The 17,600-nt window shown below is 37.6% G+C and overlaps 3 protein-coding genes and 1 non-coding gene across 7 annotated transcripts; 2 read left to right on the top strand and 2 right to left on the bottom strand.

Moving 5' to 3' along the window:
* Window positions 1–724: 724 nt before the first annotated feature.
* On the bottom strand, window positions 725–4,846 carry LOC103837611 (BTB/POZ domain-containing protein NPY3). Of its 2 annotated transcripts, none has more exons than XM_018655081.2 (5): window positions 4,045–4,457; window positions 3,722–3,806; window positions 3,574–3,643; window positions 2,435–3,499; window positions 725–1,407 (listed from the first exon to the last, which is right to left on the bottom strand). In XM_018655081.2, exons 2-5 carry the CDS (start codon window positions 3,781–3,783, stop codon window positions 946–948), a joined length of 1,659 nt encoding a protein of 552 aa, XP_018510597.2. In that variant the 5' UTR covers window positions 3,784–3,806; window positions 4,045–4,457; the 3' UTR covers window positions 725–945. The 2 variants fall into 2 exon arrangements, with proteins under 2 accessions (XP_018510597.2, XP_033135181.1); XM_033279290.1 differs by lacking the exon at window positions 4,045–4,457 and adding an exon at window positions 4,589–4,846 and having other exon boundaries at window positions 728–1,407.
* A 409-nt stretch (window positions 4,847–5,255) lies between these two features.
* Window positions 5,256–13,841, bottom strand: LOC103837610 (zinc finger protein AZF1). Of its 3 annotated transcripts, none has more exons than XM_018655082.2 (4): window positions 9,059–12,539; window positions 8,880–8,973; window positions 8,630–8,698; window positions 5,256–7,141 (listed from the first exon to the last, which is right to left on the bottom strand). In XM_018655082.2, exon 4 carries the CDS (start codon window positions 6,734–6,736, stop codon window positions 5,393–5,395), a length of 1,344 nt encoding a protein of 447 aa, XP_018510598.1. In that variant the 5' UTR covers window positions 6,737–7,141; window positions 8,630–8,698; window positions 8,880–8,973; window positions 9,059–12,539; the 3' UTR covers window positions 5,256–5,392. The 3 variants fall into 3 exon arrangements, with proteins under 3 accessions (XP_018510598.1, XP_033135182.1, XP_033135183.1); XM_033279292.1 differs by having other exon boundaries at window positions 5,259–7,141; window positions 9,059–13,841; XM_033279291.1 differs by having other exon boundaries at window positions 5,256–8,973.
* Window positions 13,842–14,742: 901 nt separating this feature from the next.
* On the top strand, window positions 14,743–14,814 carry TRNAM-CAU. Its single transcript has one exon. It is a non-coding gene; the product is annotated as a tRNA-Met (tRNA).
* Window positions 14,815–15,027: 213 nt separating this feature from the next.
* Window positions 15,028–17,521, top strand: LOC103837608 (mitochondrial outer membrane protein porin 2). Its single transcript, XM_009113965.3, has 6 exons — window positions 15,028–15,307; window positions 15,396–15,463; window positions 16,312–16,422; window positions 16,498–16,584; window positions 16,671–16,879; window positions 16,955–17,521. The coding sequence occupies exons 1-6, from the start codon at window positions 15,259–15,261 to the stop codon at window positions 17,259–17,261; spliced, it is 831 nt and encodes a 276-aa protein (XP_009112213.1). The 5' UTR covers window positions 15,028–15,258; the 3' UTR covers window positions 17,262–17,521.
* Window positions 17,522–17,600: the final 79 nt, after the last annotated feature.

The following is a 17,600-nucleotide window of genomic DNA, read 5'->3' as shown; positions in this document are numbered from 1 at the left end:
GAGTCCCCAACATGAGACAAGTTTGTTTTATAAGTAAATAATTTCATTTTTCTTATATTATATAATAAATATATATTATTTACTGATAATAAAAATATAGTTATTCATCCATCACAAATAACTATGCAAATATGTGAATCAAGTACAATAATCAAACAACATAATGATTTCCACAAAGAAAGTTTTAAAAATATATTTATGTTATGTAGTCTTATTTTATATTTTTTAAATAATGTAATACAATATTATACATTATTTTTTTAGAATTTAAAAATGTATATAATATCTTATCCGCGCGTAGCGCGGTTAAAAAATCTAGTACACATAAGAACATTACAAGATCTAAAAGTAGGAAACTATGAGATAAAAATATAATAATTTAGCGGACAAAGTTCTAAGTCGACCCCTGGAAGAAAGAAACGGTTGACCCTATAATATCCTTAAGAGACCTACATATAATAATGTAACAATAAAAAATACTAACTTTTGCAAATTAAGTCTTCTTCTATTGTCACTCTCCACATTTCTAAAGTGAGCCTCTGCATGCAACGATGTCATGGATGACGCAGTGAACGTTTTCTTTTCCCCACGTACCAATAGTAATTACGATATAGAACTTTTTTTTTTTTTTTTTTTTTGTCAACACGATATAGAACTAATTTGTAGGTTTAGCTATGTTAATGGGCTGTAAATTTTCTTCATTCTTATTGGTCGGCTGATGCAATTCTACAAATATCAGTTTCATTAACGAAAATAAAACACGGGTGTGAAAATGCAAGACTGCAATTTGCGTAACGAGGATAACAAGATTTTCCGAATTATCATCCTTAATAGATGGCCTTATAATTATTAATGGGCTGTGATTTTATACCAAACCCATTTTGATCTAAAACAAGTTAGCTTAATAGAAAGCCTAATTAAGAAAACCAAAAAAAAAGACTAAAGTCAAGACGATGATCTTCTCCGGCGAGTCGACGGCGTTGATTTATCATCGACGGTGGTAGCTGAGCCAGGACTTCCAGACGTATCTGAGCTACTAACATCCCCGACACCATCTCTGTCTTTACCAGTCCAAAGCTTCGAGAAAATCCGAGACATCACAACTCCTTTAGCCTTGGTCTTCTCAGAACCACTTGTCTTGTCTCTCGTCGTCGTTGTCTCCTCCGTGGCCGTGACTGAGTCACACTCTTCTTCCGTCGTCGTCCTCGAGCTCCCGTGAGAGCCGCTAGGTGGAAGAGAAGGTTTCGCAGTAGCTCGCACCTGCTCGAAGAAGAGTATCTGCACAACGACACGTAAAGGTAACCGTTCGTTTTGCACCGCGTGAGCGCATGCTTCCGGTGATAGTTTCCGGCAATCCATTAATCTGCATATCGATTTCTTCTCGCTCTTTGTTGTTCCTGGATGCTCCTGTAAAACCATATAATATACATATAGAGTTTCAAGTGACAGTCCATTAATCTGCATATCGACTTTTTTTTTTCCGCAATCATGTAATATTAGTTTTGTTTCAGCTAGGGCTGGGATTTCGGATATTCGGTTCGGGTTCGGATAGGAACCGATCGGGTCCGGATTTTTCGGATAAATGAATTCTATACCCAATGAGTACTTAGTAGATTTCGGTTCGGATTTCGGATCGGGTACTACCGGTTTCGGGTCGGTTCTGAATACCCGTTTCTTATGTGAATTATATAAATATTTGCAAAATAAAATAATTATATATCAGTTTTTTATTTATTTATTTTATTTTTTTTAAAGAAAAGTAAATAGAAACGTATATATATTAGTAACATGTATTAAATACAACAAAGTTGAACTAGTCTAGTGGTATAACAGTTGTTGCTTTGCCTATCCAATCCGGATTCGACCCTCAGAAGATACAAATCTATGTTTTTAAAACATAGAATTCGGGTTAAACGGGTACCCGTTCGGTTTCGGGTAAAAAACGAAACCGAACCGATACCCATGGATAATTAACACTAATATCCATCGGATAAATTGTCTAGGACCGAAACCGAACCGAACCGGTCCATTTCGGGTCGGTTCCGGTTCGGGTATTCGGTTATGGATAAAAATCCCAGGCCTAATTTCAGCGCTCATTCCAACTATGAGCTTTCTAGTTGAGCTAAGAGCATCTACAACATTCACTCTACTTTTCACTTTAAAATAAAGTTTAAAATAAAATTATTCTAATGTTATTCTATTTTTCATTCTATAATAATATAAAGAAATGAGTTTATTCTATATATGAATAAGTTGTTTTTTCTTTGTTCAATCAGCCTATTTTTTACTCTAAAGTAGAATGCGATTAGAGTGTAACTCAAGTTTATTATAGATTTATTCTATTTTAGAATGAAAAATAGAATCAACTATTAGAAATGGTCTAATGACCACGGATCAAGTGACTGAGTTTAGAGAAGTACAGAGCGGAAGTTACCTTCAAGAACATGTCAATGGCACGATAAACTCCATCGTGTGACGATCTCGGGAAACTCGAAACCTTTTCCGCAATTGCAATGAACTTTAAAGGCTCTAGATTCGGCTCGATTCTCGCTATTTCAGACAAGTATCCATCGATTAGCTTTGCCACAACTGCTTCCGAGCTGTCTGAACGACCAACCTCGTCTCTTTTCTCTGTTTGCGTAACAAACTCATCGATCAACGTCTCAACAATGTCAACGTCATAGACCGTTTCACATCCATCGGAAGCTCTAATCAAGAGATCATCCACATTGGCTTCCTCTAGCTTCTCTCCTATCCTCTTACTCAACTCTTTCCTCACGTCTTCTCCACAAGATTTCAAAAGTTTAATCAAGAACCCGCAAGAAACACTCTGTTTCTCACCAGGCAGCAACGAGATCAACGTCTCCACGTCACGATCATCTAACTGGACTCTCTTCGCCGCGTATACCTCGAGAGCTTCTCCTATAACCTCACCGGAGACACCACCTTTTCTTCTTATAGTCGAAACAACTCTCTCGTATAAATCTATACTAAGCTCGGTTAGATCCTCCACCCACCAGTCTCTAGGCACCACGCCGATGCTGTTAACCTTTCTTCTGTTACACGTATAAGACCAATCTACTCTAGCTGGATCCACCGCAGCTTTCGAAGCGATAGACTCCAAACACCTTGCATCGATCTTCGCATCTCGAGACCAGGGATGAAACGCTCTCGTCGTCTGGAGGACGATGATGGAGTCTTTCCAGCTTCTCAAAACGCTCGAGTTCAAGAACACCTCGATCTTGTAAACGAGGTTCCCGGTCTCGACCGACTCGTACATCTCGAGGTACTCGGCCGCGCAACGCGCGGCTACGACGCTGTACGCGTTGAGGGTCACGGTCATGCCGTAGCAGAACTTGGCGCATATCTCGAACGCTGGTGGTCCTCCCGGGATGTCGGGAATGGAGATTTCGTCGTCTGGTTGTTGTTGTTGTTGTTGTTCGTTGATCGTTGCGGCTATTAGTTTTTGAAGACGTGCGCTTTTGGACAGAAGAGGAAACTGTTTTCGATAACAAAGACCAAAACAAGTAAGTGTGTTTGTTGATTTATGGGTCTAGAGATTTTAAATTTTACCTTGTGGAGATAGAACTTCACGTCTCCAACGTTTACAACTACATCGGTGGCTAAGTCGGATGCTACATACCTGTAAGCAGCCATAAATGTAAAGATTTAATATATAAGAAAAAGAACAATTCAAATCTTGGAAGACATTTTATTTTACCTTATGCAATCTTCTTCAGATTGGAATGAATCCGGTTTGGATCCAAGTTTCATAAACTTCATTTCTCTTCTGTCTTAAGCTGAATCTGTGGAAAAGTTGTAGTAACCAGAAGAGCATTAAGGATTAAAAATCTGAGATCCTTATTGGATGCAAAAGCATAAACAAGAAGAGTGTTGTTGAAGCAATAAACTGTAGACTTTAAGACTTAAACTGAAAGAGAAGAAATCTATATATTGCTTATTATTAAGTTTGGTAACTCTCTATGAGAGATTAAAGGGGGAAACATGAAAGACCAAAACACAAAATAAAGATGCTCCACTTGCTTATAAATCCGACACGTTGCGCGTATTTCTTTATTACCAAAGTCTCTGTTTCTTTTTTCAATGTTCTGTTTTTGTATACAGAATCTTTTTTTCATGTTCAGAAAGCATCAAAGGAAGAAGAAACAAAAACCCAGAACCCTAGATAAAAGAACGAATATCCGGTTTAAGAATAAAGCAGGTTTCTTGATTAACAAAAGCATTAAAATTAAAGAAAAACAATGGAGATCAATGGAGAGTTGCCAAAGAAGGAAAGAAAGAAAGATTATGTTTTGTGTGATAAATGAATTATCCAAAACCTGGTAATTTTTCTAATAAGATCGACCCATTTATAGAAATATGGTCTTTTCAAGATATACCAAAACATGTGGTTCAAGTTTCAAATCTACCAAACAAATAAATTAAAATGTGTAGATATTATCAGTAGACAAGTTTACTTCCAAACCTAGAGAAAAAAAGAAGTGATTTATATGCTTTTACATGGACTTTAGATCAGGGCAAGTAAAAAACTGCAAGAAAATGAATAGGAAGCAACGATAATTCATACCTTTGGTGGAAAGAGAAGCCTTCTTTGTAATTATGGAGTGAAAAAAAAACACAAAGACACTGGGAAAAAAGTGTGGGCTGCTGTTTGTAAGCAGAGAACTCTAATCCAAGAGAGATCCGACAAAACACAAAACAGCAATCCAACAAAAAAAAAGTAAGAAACCCTATAAAGTTTTAAAAAAAGGAAAAACAGAGAGGATCAAAGAAGATGAGCTGTTTTCTTCTATCTTCTTTCTCAACTTAGTGCAAATCTGAAACCCTCAGAATGTTCTGTCCCCTTTATTTACCCTCTCTCTCTTCTACCAATGTCCCACTCTCTGAATCAGCACCACCGCCTCCACCACTCAGCCTAACTTTATTATTTTTTTTGTCAACTAGCCTAACTTTATTAAAAATTTGATTTTATATGAATAACAACTGTTTTTATATATTTTTACCCAAGATTTGTCTCAGTGATGTGTTGTTTTTTCTTCTTTTATGTAAGAGCATGTTTATAGGCAAAACTCTTAAGTGATTCTTAAATGGGCCCTAATGATTTTTTAATGATTATCATTAAGTTAAGAGACATTATTAAGAGACACTTAATTATGGGGGTTTATTGGTAGTTTCTTAACTAAATTTCTTAGCAAATAAAAAAATATTAAACTAAAATTTAAACAATTTATTTTAAAAGATAAAAGTTATTTATTAAATAAAAAAAAGTCAAATATAACATTTTAAACATATATTTTAAAATAAAAACATAAAAACATGAAAATAAAAAGAACTAAAATAAGCAATAAAAGTTTGAAACCGACATCCAAGTTCAATTGTTGTCTTGATCACGTCCAAATTTACGCCATATATGTTCAACCAAATCACGTTTCAGTTGTTGATGTGCTTGTTTATCACGGATTCTTACTCGAACACCCATCTGATTGGCGATATTTGTAGGAGTATCTGTTGAATATGTGAGATCGACATGTGAACTTGTATTGCCTTCTCCTTGCTGGAAACCCGAAACATCGAATTGACTTTGTTGATCTCGTTCGTTTTCAACAATCATATTATGGAGTATGATACACGCTCTCATAATCTTCCCGATCTTGACTTTATCCCAACAAAGTGCTGGATTTTTAACAATGGCAAATCGAGCTTGCAAGACTCCAAAAGCACGTTCGACATCTTTTCGGACAGCTTCTTGACATTGAGCAAATAAAGCCGCTTTCGGACCTTGTGGTAGTGAAATAGATTGGATAAAAGTTGCCCATTTCGGATAAATACCATCGGTGAGATAGTAAGCCATTGAATAAGAATTTCCGTTCACCGAGAAATTCACTTCTGGAGCATGACCATTTATTATGTCATCAAAAACAGGTGAGCGATCAAGAACATTGATATCATTCAAGGTATCTGGAGGTCCGAAAAACGCATGCCAAATCCAGAGATCATATGAAGCAACCGCCTCTAAAACGATTGTGGGTTTTCCCGAACCACGAGTATATTGCCCTTTCCAAGCGGTGGGACAATTCTTCCACTCCCAATGCATACAATCGATGCTTCCTACCATCCCGGGAAATCCACGAAGCTCTCCAATATTAAGGAGACGTTGAAGATCATCCGGCGTTGGTCTCCTTAGGTACTCAACGCCGAACAAATCAATTATTGCTTCCACAAAGTTTTCCACACATAACCGAGCAGTGGTTGCACCGAGCCGGAGGTATTCGTCGACCGCATCGAGCGCAGAACCATATGCCAACACACGAATAGCTGCTGTGCACTTTTGAAGTGGGGAGAGACCATTTCTTCCGGTAACGTCTTGCTTTTGACGAAAGAATTGAACTTCATTGGAGAGGCGATCAACAATCCGCATGAACAATGGCCTGTTCATTCTAAATCGGCGTCGGAATAGATGTTGAGGATATGTTGGAGTGTCACTGAAATAATCATTCCATAATCGTTGATGACCTTCTTCACGGTTTCTTTCAATAAATTCTCGTTTCTTTCTTGTTTTTTTTTGCGTTCCTTGATGACCATAAGTCGAACACACATTTTCAAATGCTTGATCGAAACGTTGATCAAAATATTGATCGAAAGCTTCATCAAAACCATCCTCGTTATCCTCGAAAGCTTCTTCATGACCATACGTGTCTTGAGATGAAGATGCCATGAGATTATTACAAGATGGTTTGAGTTTTGGTTTGTGTTTTGGTTTGAATGACAATGGAGAAAATGGTGAGAAGAGATAGAATTTATACGAAAATGGTGAGAAGAGATAGAAACGAGAATGGAGAGAATGCTGTGATGCAAATGTTAAAACTCCAAACCAATTTATAACATGTCAACAACAACAAGAACAACACCCGTGACAACATCTCGTGACAACAAAACCAACCTAAAAACCGTGACCAGCAACAACAAAAGCGTGACCACAAAGCAACAACAAAACCCTGACAAAACAACAAACCCGTGACCTCTGTCTTCTACACCCGTGACTACTGAAACAACACATGTGACGTCTGTCTTTTACAACAAACCCGTGACCTCTGTCTTCTTTGCTCCAAATCTACAGAGCCTGCAAGAACAAAAAACCCGTAACTATTAACATGTATAGAAGCATCAACCTCAACAAAATATGAAACCTTTAACTTCATGAAAGCCATTTTAAACTTGAAGCAACTTTTATATCATAAAACTTCATGAAAGCCAAATTACAAGAAACATTTTAAAGAGAACAGAACATGGAAATTAAACAGAAAAGAACATGGAAATTAAAGAGAACAGAACAAGGAACATTAACTTCAAGATACCCGACCAAAGAAACTTAAACTAAGACAAGAACAACTCTTTAGCCAGCTTCTTCTTGATCTCTTCTTCATACTCAACAAGAGGTTCTTTCTTGGCGATCAGACTATCCAGTAGTCTCATCTTAGACATGCGTTCTTTCCGGGTGAGATCTTGGTCTCTTATAGACCACATGGTCTCAAACTCCTTCATCGCTTTCTCCTTAGCCACTGACTGCTTACCACGGGCCTTTGACGCTTTTACACCTTCTGGACGCTTCATGTCAGTTGGTTGATAGCTTGAAGAGTCTCCACCGTCTCCAGGCTTTCTTTTCTTAGCATTTCCTTCGTTTTTAGCAGACACTGCCTCACACCACTTCTGGTCGTTCTTCAGCTCTTTCCAAGCATATTCGAGGCAGAATTTGGTCTTATGGTTCGTGTAGAATATTTGATGTGCTAATTTTAGCACATCATTCTCATTTTGACCGCTGGTCTTCTCCCTGGTTGCAGCTGCGTAGGCGCCACAGAATTTGCACACAAGATCATTGATCTTGTGCCAACGTTGCTTGCAATGCAGGACTCCCCTCTCGCCCTCACCATCTTGACGACTTGCCGAGTAATAAGCTGCTACTCTTGACCAGAAAGTGCTTGATTTTTGCTCATTGCTAACCACGGCATCTTTGCTTGTGTTAAGCCATGCGCTAATGAGGACAATATCATCCGCAGTCGTCCACTTCCGCCGTGTCTTTGCGCGAGTACCAGTCTCACCACCATCTTCGTTTCCAACAGCTTGGGATGAAGCTTGTGAGACAGTTTCTTCAAGGTTAACAAACGAAATGGTTTGTTGGCTATTAAGTAAGTCAACAAATTTAGAAAATGGAGAAGAATCCATTTGGGAAGCAAGCACAAGGAAGAGAGAAAGATAATTAGAGAGATGAGCAAGTGGAAAGAGAAGAACACGGTGAAAATGTATCAAAGACAGAGGAGAATGACAGACTTTAATAGATGAGAAAGTGGGAAGGGCAGCTTCAGCGCATTGAAGAAAAGCTTCAACGCATTGAAGAGAAGAACGATTAGACATTTATCCACAATTTCATCAATGTAATCCATTCATTTCTATCTAACCATAAAAATTATTTATTACCTATGCCAACCATTACCTAATTTCTATCTAACCACGGTAAACAACAATTTATTACCTAACCAAACACTGACGCACGAGTTAATACATTCCTAACTACTACTTCATCCAATTGCGCAGAGTAAAGAGAGTGATTTACCTGTATGAACGATGGTTGGCTTCTTCGTTTATGTCTCACCAACTGGATCAAGCATCTTGGTCAAACAACCTCAAGACAAAACAAAAACAAAAACAAATCAAAACCATTACAACGAATTATATGTAATCCTCTAAAGTGGAAATCACAATCACATTCCAAACTATAATTAAAATCACATTCACATTCGCAATCCACTTCATCAGAGCAAAGAGAAACGTTTACACAATTAGAAAGATCAAAGCTAAAGTACCTTTGCGATTTGCGGTTTTGTCTGCCTAAAATACAGGTTTTCTGCCCACTTCACGCCTCTAGCTCAGTCCTGGATCATGCGTCTTGATCCTTCTCTGAAGCGACACAAACACAGAAAACAAATGATGAATCAAACAAGAATCAAAACATGCATAGTTGAAAGAATCAAAGAGACGCTACCTTTCGATTCCCTTCAGAGACAATCGCCGTATCAGAGAGCCACCAGGAGAGAGAGATAGCCACCGATTGAGAGTTCACCGTCTTCTTTCCTCGACGAGAGCCACCGAGAGGGAGAGGAATCGTCGTTTCCTTGAGGAGAGCACGGTGAGAGAGCAAACGCCGTTTCCATCATCGACGAGAGAAACCCCAGTAGACGTTGACGGCGAAGATCGAGACGGCGAAAAAATTCGCCATTTGCGTCGCCTTTGCGGAGCAACCGAGAAGAGAAAGAGAGAAAGAGAAGAGAGAAAGAAACGGGAACGACTTCACCGTTCCTCTGCCCAATACGGTTGTGACACGTCGCACTAAAGAACGTGCCTTCAAACGCTTAATTAAGGGACGTCCCTTTCTTTTACTCCGTGTTTTCTTCTTTTTTAATGATTAATTAACCTAAGGCACGAGTTAAGAATTGCCTATAAACATGCTCTAATGGATACAAACTGAAACCAATGGTTTTAACTTTTAAGACTTTAAAAGTGTAGTAGTAGGAAGTAGCTACGATTTTAATGAGTGTATATTTATAAACTCAGTCACGCTAAATCTGACAAGTAAAACTGTTCTCTGCATCCTTTATCAATATCCACATTCTGACTCGAAAGATAATATTTCTAATGAATATAGTCATTCATGGATTTATGACAACTAGTTTGGTTTGATGTGTTGACCAAGTAAACCAATGTTTTTGGGTCAAAGTAAACATGAATTTATGAGGATAATAGTAACTCGTCTTTCATTTTTGACCAAAAACTAAGAGACAAACACTATTTATACCTTTCCACTATTATATATTTTAGAAAATAAAAATTGATTTGATCTCTTTAATAGATGATAGGCCGATAGTTAACAAGTGAACCCGTCTTTTGCCCTAGTGGACAAACGGGGACCGCACGCAACATTACTTTTTCACGCCATAATATATGCTCTACCATAAAATACCAAGTAACTACGTAAAACTATGTCTACACCAAACTGTTTAGCTTTCCTCTTCCTTTTGGTTCTTTCTACATACCCCAAACACTGAAATCCTAAAGGATCCAATGTCAATTAAATATATGTTTCTAGACAAACATCATACTTGATATTTTAAACATGGACTTGTACCACGTCACCCTCCGGCGCATCCGCATGAATGTGCTTCACAAACTTTATAAGATATATAATTTAAAATTGTAAAAAGAATTGTTTATCTTCCTATATATAAAGAATCTGACAGCCATCACCCTAGTTTGTAAGGCAACGTACTTAGATTAAACCTATACATGTTTTATATTGCGATTAAAGAAAAAAGGTAGAGCATGTTTATTTGCTTATAAAATGTGTTTGTATATCATTATGCACGATATATTATTTTTTCTTCCATAATTACATTACCGGCTAGATCTCGAATTGTTTTAAAATATAAAGGCATTGAATTGACAAAAAAAAAATAGGAGCTTCATTTAAAAAAAAAACAAGTTCATTGAAATAAAAGGAGAGCACATCAAAAATGAGGGTCACATGATTTTTTTTTTGATCAAAGGGGGGGAGGGGGGGGGGGGGGCACATGATTATGGACAAAGATAAGGCATCGTTAAGAGTTTGGTCGGTTAGGGAAACGCTGATGATTACTTCCAACTGTTTTAGTCAATGGACTTTAAAGACTGTACATTAGTACATATCATGTGCTTTGTATAAAAAAAATTCAACAAATGTATACCAAGTCAGTAGTAGTTTATTTCCTTAATGTTGATTTTTGCCAATTTGAATAGCGACATTTTAGGTACTAAACTAATAATGAAAGATAGATATAGTTGGAAAAAGACAGACGCAGATCACATATATCAATATATGTGCGGTAAGAGATATCTAATAGAGATGATCGAGTTTCTTGATTTCTGGCAAAACAATATTTCATATGAAGAAAACATTTACACCAACCAACTTTTTTTTTTTTTCACACCACCAACTTTCATGGTTAATATCGTTTAATCCTGATCTATGTCTTGTAGTATAACACGAATTAATAAGTAAACCAAGATAACATAGTTATGAGAAAGCACATGGGAGAGGCAGATTCTCAAAGACAAACAAGATCGCATGCATGCATATTTGCTGATTCACCTCCGTGTGTGGGTAACATGTTCGAATCATTACGGTCAAAGCTCTTGTAATTATCAATTTTACTACCCTATAACAACTTTGCTTTATATTATTTCTCCTCAGGATTAAACATATATTAAACTTTTCGCACAATATTACTCTCAATCATCTGATCGAGTCACATGTTAGGATCGAACGAAATATGTATACATTTCTCCTTTTCAATCGTGGGCTATTCACGCAGGCTGCATTCACGTAAAGTCCCAATAAACAATCATACGGGCCTATTAAGCAGGACTATTTCAACCGTAAATGGGTTTATAATTGAATACTCAGGTGGGTGGAAGACCCTTTTCGTGAACAAAATGACGACCCACAAAGTTTGCTAATTTACCATCTTGTACAAGTAAAAATTTGTTGACCCGGATATTCGGCGGACCGAGACTCAACCGAATAATCTCTGAAGATCTGTCTACCGGCGCTAGACATATTGATTGTTCCCGAAGAGAATTAGATATTCATGTCGTCGTATTGTGTCACACAAATGGGTAATCTTGTATAGTTCTGCTGAATATAGTTTTTCGTTTATTATTTTAATATACATATATATTATTTATTATTTATAACTTATAATTTGGATTTGAAAAACTTAATTATTAGAACTCAAATACATTAATGCTGGTTAGGTTTGTTATAAAACGTATTTTCGGGTTTATCTGTGGATTGAATTTTGATTATTGTTACCAAACTAGTGAGGATTTTACATGTTCAATAAAACCAAAATCAAGTCAGAGACTGTTCCAAATCTTGAATTTATAAGTGCTATAGAAACATTGCAAATCTTTGACCCAAAAGAAAAAAAAAAGAGACATTGCAAATCTCATTAAAAAATATGAATTTGTGACAGGTATTTATTGACTATTATTAATAGATTTAGTGTGAAAACAGATCACTTGGAGCTGTGAGTAACAGAATTTAAATGGCTCTCCTTTGCTTGCGGAATCAAATGAAGTATAGTCTACGGAAAATAAATAAATAAAAATTCAGTATTACAGAACAGTCCACTAAATAAATAACGTGTACGATCCAATCATCCATCCCTCTATTATTTTCTAAAGAAAAATATTGAAGTATCCCAATTGTTTCCTCTATCTATAAACAAATCCAACAACAAATAAATATTTCTCTTTAAAAATCATAATAATGCAACTGCAAGTCTGCAATTGTGCAAGTCCACTCCAATCATTTTCATTACAGAGTCAGTCAAGCTGAAGCAGCTGGTAAGAAACGGCCGGCCCTTTAGTCTTGCGTCCACTATCCCCATTCTTGAAAGTTGACTTTTTTTCAACCGGAGTCAACGTTAAGAAATCACCACCGTGACTTGATCAGCCGGTAAATTTAAGTCAAATCCACGGTGGCCGCCTATACCGCTCTGTTCCGATGATCTTTCATCGTCTACATCGCTGACGTCACTACCCCCGATGACTTCAACGCTGTTGCTGCTACTGCCGTTACCGTTATTACCACCGTCATAGTGACATCGTTTGTGTCCACCTAAGGCTTGACCAGACGAAAACGACTTGAAACATATAGAACATGTATGAGTCTTTCCGCTCTGACTAACACCGTTACCATTAATAACAACGGAACCGCCGTTACTGTTTCTGTGAGTATTATTAAACGGCTCTTGGTTACTAGGAACGTCAGTGTTATTCACCGGTTTCCGGTGGCTGGTCTTGTGTCCACCTAAGGCTTGGTAAGAGGAAAAGGACTTTCCACAGACCGTACACTTGTAGCCACGGTGATCCGATGACGGGAGAGACGGCGGAGGAAGAGATTGTACAGTGGAGCCACGAGCGAGCATGAGGAGACAAAGAGCTAGATACTCTTCTTCGGAAGGAGTCTTTTCTTGGTTGTGATCAAAACGTTGACGTTTGGTACGTTTTCTTTTAGCCCACTGCTCGAGATTCTCCGGCTCCATTTCTTCACGATACCGGAGAAAAGGCCGAGCGGTGGCGGTGGCGGAAGTAGGAGAGTTGAGAGTCTCGAGAGCCATATATATATGGTTATGAATTATGAGATGTGACTTGAGGTATCTAAAGGAGAAGAGGAAAGAGTGAAGTGTGTGATGTCTTGTGAGCACGTCTTGTGTTTGTGTCTTGTGTATGTTTTCAGAGCTGGTTTGATTTATATATATTTTTGTTATAGAAATCTTTAGAATTTGGGGATTGAGAGTGGGAACGTGGGCTATGAGTGATCAAGTGGTGCTGCTCTTGCTTTCTTCAATCCATTAAATTCCTTTATTTTATTTTCTAGTATAATATAATTGTCATTCATTTTGGAATATTAATACCAAGTCCATGCATTGTTTTTAGTTAGAAATCGCCAAACTTATTGGGAAATTTCTTAGAATAGTATTATGTTGAACTGTAGTAAAAGATTACTATTCAGCAATGTATGTATAATTACCCTTTGGAGTGACCAGACTAGTTGTCATATACTCATAACCAATAACCATCGATCCTATAAATCGTATAATGTAAAAATACAATCAGAAATGAAATTAGGAAGACAATTGTTTTTTTTTTTTTTTGAAAAAGGGCTTTAGGAAGACAATTGTTCTTTAAATGGTGTGCCATATCTTCGGAATTGTATTTTTAGAAAAAAAAAGAAAAAAGATGAAGCTTTTGCCACTCGGAGTATAATCTCTTTTTACGTTTTGTGAAATGTGGTGGCATTTGCCGTTGCTTATCTGGTATGTTCTCTGATTAGTTAAAGACGTCTAGATTCTTCTGGAGGCCAACGTGGCGTAATAGTAATGGTTGGATTTTTTGGCTGGATAGTTAAAGTCGGTACGCGACTTTAGGCTCAGACTACACGACGATGACAGTTCTTTGCACCAACGTCAACACTATCTATGTTTTGTTGATCCTAAACTTCTATTGGTTACAACTTTCTTATAGCTTTTTTTCTTATATATATATATATTTTACGAATAATACTAACACACTCATCTTAACATTTTACCAAAAAATAAAAATACTAACGCACTCGATATTCTCAAGAGGTGCATCATGCTTCATGCATGTATATTAGACTCTGTATATTAGGGATTAACTTATATGAGTTATTATATATTGTGTGTGTGTGAAACTTATCCACTAGGCAGTGGTCACTAACAATTGGGCTTCGTTGAGGATAATAAATAAAAAGAAAATGGAGTACTGGCTCTTAGTCTTCGTCTTGTTGCATTATAAAGTGGGGTCATCGTTGCTAATAAGAGCTTTGTCTACTTAGTCAACTCAACTGCCAAAACCACTTCAACCAATCTAAAAGCTGTCGTTTTTGTTGAAGAGTATTGGGAAATTTTGTATGCGATTTATTCTGGAATGTAAATAGAAACAGTCTTATGAATATTCGCATATTTAACAATTATAAAAAGAGAAGTTAAGTTAGTGATCAATTGGTAAGACCTGCCTAAACAACAAACCCCATCAGCAATGACAAGGCAGAAGGAAGTATAACTTTCATTAATGTACATTTAAAATACACACTAAGCAAACTGAATCAGAGTGGCGCAGCGGAAGCGTGGTGGGCCCATAACCCACAGGTCCCAGGATCGAAACCTGGCTCTGATAGTATTTTTTATTTTACGAAAAATATGTTAGTGGGCTGAGTGATCTTGGGGCTAAAGCGTAACAGGTGTTGTTAATTTGATGGGGACTTATGCTATCACATCGCATTACAGGAAGCCCTTAGTTTAGTAGTTAAAAAAGCCCAATAGACACTAGGCCGAAGTTTGCTAAAAAATGAAAATAACATAAAAGGAAATAAATTGTCATCGCCTAGCGTCGAAACCAAGGGTCGGGACGTGATTAAAATCCCCACAAGGCGTCTTCTTTTCCCTTCGCCACGTGAACGGCTGTGAGTGGGTTGTCATTAAAGAAAGCCACAGGCTGTTATTTTTACAGTAAAGAATATTAGTTATTTATTTCGTGAAAGTCGTATTGCTCTCTCTCTCTATCTTCACCGCTTCTCCTCCAAATCTCTTCGCCGATCTCTCTGCATCTCCGATCAAAACCATGAGCAAAGGTCCAGGTCTATTCGCAGATATCGGCAAGAAAGCCAAAGGTAACCTCATCGTACGCCTCCTCCTCTATCAATTTCGAATTGATTTAACCTGTGTTTAAGCTGATTCCGTTGTTGATTTTGTGTTTAGATCTGTTGACGAGAGACTACAACACCGATCAGAAATTCAGCATCTCCACATACAGTGCCTCCGGCGTGGTACGTATCGTATCGATATTGCATCTATACTATTCTCAGATTCTCGTTCGTTTTTCGATTTCGATTTCGATGCGTTGTAGTGTATATTGACTATCAACGAGTGTCGCATCATTAACGTTCTGATCGATCTTAAAACCAATTCCATTAGTTATGGATTAGATCACTGGTAACTGTATCAAGGATTATGAGAGAGTATTTTGAGTTTGGATACAAAAGCTATACCATGAAGGATTCTGCTGTATGATTCATTGTACAATATCCTCTTAGATGTGAGTTATTGCGTGTGTGACACGACCGGTTAGCTAATAGTAGCCCTGCGACTTCGGTTTTCCCAAACCGAACCGTCGGTTTTCGGTTAACCGAAATTTTAAAAACCATTTCCGAAAGTAACCGAATAAAATTTCGGTTCGGTTCGGTTTTTGGTTATTTTCGGTTTTCACCTAAACTTCCGAAAATAACCGATTTTTATGATTTTTGGTTAATTTCGGTATAGGTTTTTTAAAAAGTTTGGATTTTTCGGTTAAATTCGGTTATTTTCGGTTCGGATTTTCGGTTATTTACGGTTAATTTTGGTTATTTTCGGTTTTCTCAAAAAAAAAACAAAAACAAAAACCGAACCGAAAACCGAATTATTTTTTAAATTCGTACCGAACCAAACCGATCTCGAAAACATAACCGAACCGAAAACTGAAAATGTGCTGGTTCGGTTCGGGGCAAAGTCGCAGGGCTAGCTAATAGCATTTTTGTTGCTTTGACATTTTTGATTTTTGGAAAACTTATCTAGCAGCTTAACCTCCATGAATGGATTAGCCTTTATGTTCTTTAATTGTCTCTGCGTTATTGTTTAGGCCCTTACGTCGACTGCTCTGAAGAAAGGAGGAGTGCATGCTGCTGATGTTACCTCCCAATACAAGTACAAGAATGCTGTCTTCGATGTCAAAATCGACACTGATTCTACTGTAAGTCTCATTTTAAGCCAAACGCATCCGTTAGCAATGTGTTTCACACTCCTAATATGGTTTTTGCTTTGGTAGATTTTGACGACAGTCACATTCACCGAGATTCTCCCATCGACCAAAGCCATTGCCTCCTTCAAAGTCCCTGACAACAGCTCTGGCAAGGTTGAAAACTTAGAACCCTTTTCGTATGAAGTCACGATGTTTTCTTTACAGTGATTTGAGATTAACCCCATCAACTTTTGAAATAGCTCGAGATTCAATACTTCCACGACCACGCAACTGTTACCGCTGCTGCAGCTTTGAAGCAAAACCCATTGATCGACATAACAGCTACTCTAGGCACACCAGTCATCTCATTTGGCGCTGAAGCTGGATACGACACGTCCTCCAAGACTTTCACCAAGTACAACGCTGGAATCAGTGTGACCAAACCAGATGCATGCGCTTCCATTATATTGTAAGAAGAATCTCAATATCTCAGATAAAAGTAAATTAGTAGTCTTTGTGTGGCACTGATCTGATATCTTTACAGGGGAGACAAAGGAGACTCAATCAAAGCGTCTTACCTTCACCACCTTGACGAATCCAAGAGAAGCGCAGCAGTTGGTGAGGTTTACAGGAAGTTCTCGACCAATGAAAACACGATAACGGTTGGTGGGTTATATGCGATTGATCATACGACTACAGTGAAAGCTAAGCTCAACAACAATGGCAAACTCGGTGCTTTGCTTCAGCACGAGGTTGTGCCTAAATCCTTAGTGACTGTTTCCAGTGAGATCGACACTAAGGCGTTAGACAAGCATCCAAGGTTCGGTCTTTCTCTTGTTCTCAAGCCTTGAAGAAGTCTCCGAACCTTTTGTCGTATTCTCTCATTTGTTCAATTCTACGGCAGAGGACCCCCGAGAGTTTTCGTTTTACTATCTTGGAATAAATAGTTCCGCAGTGAAAATTGACGGATAATTCTTTTTTTTTTCTTGGATATGTTTGGTTTTGTTATTTTTCACTAAGCAATTCTTGGTACATTTCTTTTTTTACCGAAGCAAATGTCATTATCTCATCATCCTCACATATCAAATTTGAAATCAATTTTTTCTTTAAATTGAATCTACAATTCTACTTTTTTTTTTTTTTCTTGGGTTTCATTTGTCTGCATCTACAGTATAAAAATAGAAGATCCA

Source organism: Brassica rapa, chromosome A09, assembly GCF_000309985.2.
Source record: "Brassica rapa cultivar Chiifu-401-42 chromosome A09, CAAS_Brap_v3.01, whole genome shotgun sequence".
NCBI lineage: Eukaryota > Viridiplantae > Streptophyta > Magnoliopsida > Brassicales > Brassicaceae > Brassica > Brassica rapa.
This window is presented reverse-complemented; position numbering and strand designations above follow the sequence as displayed.